The 6,000-nt window shown below is 30.4% G+C and overlaps 1 protein-coding gene across 1 annotated transcript; it reads left to right on the top strand.

Annotated features, from left to right (window-relative positions):
• On the top strand, positions 1-483 carry LOC132946347 (trimethylguanosine synthase-like). The gene is made up of 2 exons (XM_061016318.1): positions 1-291; positions 370-483. Exons 1-2 carry the CDS (start codon positions 1-3, stop codon positions 481-483), a joined length of 405 nt encoding a protein of 134 aa, XP_060872301.1.
• Positions 484-6,000: the final 5,517 nt, after the last annotated feature.

Genomic DNA, 6,000 nt, shown 5'->3' with positions numbered 1-6,000 from the left:
ATGTTTGTAATAGTCATTACAGTAGATATTGACGCCGACAAGATAGTGATGGCCAAGGAAAATGCCGCGATTTATAGCGTACTGGATAAGATCAAGTTCGTTGTCGGAGACTTCTTCAAATTGGCAAATCAGATAAAGGGTGACGTTATAGTCACATCGCCGCCATGGGGCGGGCCAGAATACAACAAAATCGGGCCGTTAGCTTTGTGCATGGATAAGATTCTGGAAGTGGGGAAACCGATTGCCCCAAAAATACTGTTAGATCTTCCAAAAAACCTTGATAAAAATGAGGTTTGTACATCATTTAGCTTAAATATAATTATATTATTATTTATGTGGAACTATAATTTATATTTTAAATGTCTATAGCGTTGGAAAATGTGCAATGGAGTTGGTGCCAGCCTTGGAAAAATCGAAAATGTGTTTGTGGACACTGCAGGTACCTCAACTCGACGTTGCTGTATGTCCGGTCCAATAATGTAAGTTATAAGTCATTGTGTATTTGATTCAATAAAAGTATATTAAAAAAATAATTAATAGACTATATTATTAATATAGTACCTATACTTAATGAATTTAATATACATAACAATATTATAATAATGTATTATTTATGTTTGAATTCATTAGAACAATTCCGTACCAGACGTCGCTCCCAAACCTATCAACATCCAACTGTATAACTGTGAGTTGAAAACGTCTATATTTAAAAACTGTTATAGTATAATATTTATCTAATAAATTAATTTTCTTTAGCATTCCGCAAGAATGAGCGGTATTGTTTGAAGACGTACCAAAGTTATCTGATGGATGTCGATACGTTGGTGAGCAGCCGTCGCGCATCGGTCTGATGTACATACGGAAAAATTATTATTGGACTAGCCATAATATTACGTTGAGAAGTTATCTGTCCATGAACGCATTTTCAGATTTGTAGGCCAATTCCGTTGCCATTTTCTTATCATTCTTTATTTTTTATTAAGGTTGAGATGTAACAGAATTTTAGGGGATATTGTAATTCCCACTTCCTGGAACTTTATCATACATACAGCTGACAGCCCGATGACCTACATTTTTGTGTATTCTGGTCCACCCCATGATGGCGAAGTAACGATCACGTCACTGTTTATCTGATTTGCCAGTTTGAAAAAGTCTCCAAGAATTTCTTCAGATAGGTACGCCATAAATCGTGGCATAGCGCTGGCCACCATCATTTTGTCCGGGTCAATACCTTCAAAAATGACATCCCAATTATTAGAAACTAATAATATAGGTACTTAATATTTATTATAATATAATATAATATTACTATTAAATAGAAACAATATTTTCAAATAATATTACAGTGTCGTCTTGTCGAACAGTCAGCTGTAAGAAGTTTCCGCTGCGCCACAAAACGGGTCGACGACGGTCGTTGAACATGGGAAGTCCTCAAGTCCACCCAGCATCGTATTGATGAATCAACAATACAGCTTACATCTTACATCTTATCTTACATCTTACATCTTACATCTATCATTGCAATCTTATAATTATTCACCTAAAAGCATGTAAACCTGAATGTACAGTTAATACCTACATTGTGTAATAATAATTATACCTTGCTAATATTACTTAATATAATTTATAATTTATTGCTACCCATCTACAAAGTCAACATTGTATTAATAAAAGTATTTGTCGTTAAAATAAAATTGAGTTCTACATTATTTGTATTTAATAATTATTTGGGCATAAAGGAAACATAATTTAATCATACAAAATTAGATAAACTAAAAGACAAAAATAATAAGTAAATACGTCGTGTTTTTTGTTAGTGAACAGTAATGAGTAATGACTAATGAGATAGTTATGTCTCGTTACAAGTCCTATACCATCTAGAACCTAGATATAGCGTCTAGGTACGGCCGTACACTCGTACCTATATTATGTTAGGTACGTTATACCAAAGATTCAATGTTTTATTGAATAATTTGATACAACCAAAATAATTTATTTAGCTGATGGAAAAGCCGGTAGAGGACTAATAAGTTAAAAGTTTTGCCTATCGTACAAAATTGAAAATGTTCATAACTAAAACCACTTTTAATAATTGAATCGATTAATTTGAAAATGAACATTCTTCAATAGCCCTTCACATAATAGTAAGCCCAATTCACTTTAACACCAAACAATCATCCCAGTAAACAATATAAACATGTACCACATAAGACATTGATATTTTTTGTCAAATGAAAGTGATTTCCATGATAATTGATAATTTTTGGTTCAAAAAATGTAATCCAATCTGATAATAAATTATTAGTAGGTAAAACAAAATTTACGATTGATTCCAATTTTTCAATGTTTCTACATTTTACCAACTATTTAGGTTCTGTATGATTTGTGTTAAAAAAAAACAAACAAACATTTTGAATTGTAATTAAAGGAATTATTTATTTTGTGTGGAATAAAAAAAATCATGGTTTATCAAGTGGGGTAACCCTCCTGTCCACAAATTATTTTATCTCACCAGCAATAAAGTTTCCGCCGTCACTACATCTGGGTCTTAGGTACTTTTATTATCTGTTATATCGATAATTTTATTTGTAATTTACAAATAATTTTGTTACATATGAAACTAATACAATAATTGTTATTACAAAATTATATTTAAGTAAAACTAATAAATACAATTCATATCTGTTACCTAGTTAATTTGTATCTACCTAATACCTACAATTTAAATCTGTAAAATCTACGTATCACTCTATTGTAAAATAAATTGCATATTTGAAAGTGGCCAAAACCTTGATCAGATTCTATCAACCACATATAACATTTGTTTTTTTAATTTATTACAAAACCATGACAACATATTGTAATAAATAATATTACGTATATTATTCAAATACCAAAATAAAAATAGATAAATGAACACGGCGTCTTGGATAGGCAATTTAGCTACATAAGCCTGTGTTCGGTCCATTTTTCTGTGAGATTGTTTTGGGCATAAAGTGATGTAGTTACGGTGTTGATAATAATTATCAATTAATTATAAATATTAAATTTACTACTAAAACAAGTGGGTGAGTGGATGTACATAAAGGTAACATAAAGGTCTGTACAGTTGTAGGTTACAAGTGGGTCAATGTATAATGGATTGTATTTAACTTGAATTTAATGATATAATATCATTGTTTATAAACAATTGTTTCCTATAGGAAAAACGATTCGGAGCGGAAATCCCATTTTCAGCGGGTTTTCGTAATTTGTCGGTGGTTTTTCCTGTGGCATTAAATAACTATTGAGAAAATCAAAAAATTACCTCTTTAAAGTACCATCCTGATATTCAATTTTCTAAAATATATTTCTTCTGGTAGAAATCAGATTAATCAAATTTTCTAAAAGATTAGATACTATATGTTGAAATTAAAGCATTCTTTCTGTCAAAAATTTTGTATACAAGATAAAAAAAAAAAATAAATAAAAAAAAACCATTATAAAATCACTAGCTTCCTCGCTCTTCACAGAATCTAAAACACCAGACTTTCATCTACGATTGAACTTCTTACACTCGAAATGAGGTAACCTGCGCCTGACCAGAGATAAGTCGAACTGGTCATTATAATATAGTTATTACCTTATTAGCAATATAACTTATTACCATGCCAAGTAATTACGCTCATGGACCATGTCTATAAACTGTACGTATCAACAACAAACATAACACATAATATTAGGTATGATGGTAAAAGTACACAATGGATACATTTTTTTTCAAGGTCTATTATCAGCTTAGGCCGTGTAAAACATGAATAACATTACGTTCGAATCATGAGCACTATATTATAGAGGAGCTCAATCATATACTTTTCAGTTTGATTAACCATGCGAGGTACAACATTACTTTTTTAATAATTCTATATAACCTTTTGTGAACGTATCTAAATTAATAATAATAACTACAATAGATGGGCATAATAAAAGCATAACGGACACAATATCAAACTGCGGATTATATATATAATGTGTAATATACTAAAGTTTGATTTTTACTATAAAACTCATACGCATAATATGTATTATTAATATGTATGAACGGAAAGAATGTAAAAATAACGTACGCAAAATATAATAAATATGGTATAGCGATATATTATGTTATTATCTATAATATTAAGTAGGTAAGAGGATGCAGTTTCTATTCTGGATTAACCTTTTTTGCATTTGAAGTGCATGTGCATCGTTCTACGGTGTGGCCACATGATAGTATGTTACCATACTAACCTCCTTGATATCGCTGAAAGTAATTATTATAGGACGTAAATACGTAATGGATGAGTTAAATATACCTGCGAACTATACGCCGCTATACCAATACGATCATTATTATTATTACTATACCTATATATATGCTTTCTTTGTATATTAGTTCTATTATTATTATTATTATTATTTTATACTTGTAAATTATTTTTGAATTTTGTTTTTTTCCCGTAATTTAAAGTGTTCATTTCGATCCAATTGTGTCGCTTGAAGTTAAATGGTTTTTACGTTCAAGTAACATAACATTTTTGTTTCAAGTATGTCTATTTCCGTATACGCGAATTCAGTAATATTTCCGTCAACAATACGCGCGAGATCGCGTACTTAAATAATTATTATTACCTATACGTTTCACCGAACTTACCATCAACTTACTAACAATACAAAGAAAATATTACCTACACCGTGTTCAACGATATAGGTACTACTGACCACTGTGTTTCGTGTATTTCTTCAATCTTCACCGATTTATTATTGAACGTTTCCAATCCGCGTTTTAAGTTTTTTCAACGGTTTTGGGCTTTTGGCTCTCTGAATTGCAATTTGTTGGGCAAAGTTATACAGCCGAAACCCGCACCAGCACAACTCTCGCCACAACGCTATCGGTAGACTGAAACATTTGTATGAGTTCAAAGACTCTTTTGACGGCTTCACGGCATTCTGAATTTTCTATTGCACACTTCCATTTGTACACTGTGAAATATTAATTGTATCAATATAATTTAATCATTACGCAATAATGTTATGAACATTAAATTATTATTTAGAAATAATAAACAAACCTTTTATGAATATTTGACTGTTCGCAATATAATATAGACATACACAGTATCGGAATCTCACAACTCACGAGTCACAACAGATGACAAGTGCCTAAGCGCGTCGGTAAAAACAATAATAATTACATTATTAAACAAAATTATACTTGTTTTTAACATTTTAGACACTAATCATCTTCCGAGAAAAAAATATTATAAATAATTATATTCTAAAAACATACAACAGTCATAAACACGATCTAGTTACGACTTACGACACAGTATAGATGATACTGATGACACACACTATTTTTACACATATATAGTTTAGTGTAATACTTTAGCAGTTTAATTTTTCATGTAGGTGGTTCAATGTTATTACACTATAAAAATTGCAGATTACCACTAAGCAAAATCTCAATTTGATGAGCATTTTACATACTCAGGCCGAGGAAACGCGTTCCCTCCCCCACACTCATTTAACCTGGGCCGGTTTACTTCATTCGATTCATAAAAATATACCATAAAAGATTTATTTGGATCTCAAAAGTCATCACTTTACACAAAACTTTTAACCAACGACGCATGGATAATATTATAATAATATTATGTTACCAAAAATGTTTAGTGTCGTTTTTGTATGTTTTTTTTTTTTTTTTTAATTTAAACTATAAATTATAATTCAATATTATAATAAGTGCACGTCATGGGATTCTTGAGATTAAACAAAAACGTGCAGTAGCGTATTTCAACAAGCTAATGAACATGAAATACAATTTTATAGGAACCTACTAATTTTACTATCGGGACTAAATCGTAAAGGTATTTCAATAAAATACAAACCCAACGGCCGAGTAGGTAGTTGTACAATTATTATGGTGTACAATAATAGTATTGTTGATAATATAATATTATGTTTATTAATTCAATTAAA

The sequence above is a fragment of the Metopolophium dirhodum genome, chromosome 6, assembly GCF_019925205.1.
Source record: "Metopolophium dirhodum isolate CAU chromosome 6, ASM1992520v1, whole genome shotgun sequence".
NCBI lineage: Eukaryota > Metazoa > Arthropoda > Insecta > Hemiptera > Aphididae > Metopolophium > Metopolophium dirhodum.
The sequence above is the reverse complement of the archived record's forward strand: the minus strand, read 5'-3'. Positions and strand labels throughout refer to the sequence as shown.

What these genes read in the sequence shown, in the direction of transcription:
- LOC132946347 (XM_061016318.1), top strand. Translation starts at nt 1, where the DNA reads ATGTTTGTAATAGTCATTACAGTAGATATTGACGCCGACAAGATAGTG. An exon ending in AAAACCTTGATAAAAATGAG is followed by an intron (nt 292 to 369) that starts GTTTGTACATCA and finishes AAATGTCTATAG; the next exon opens with CGTTGGAAAATGTGCAATGG.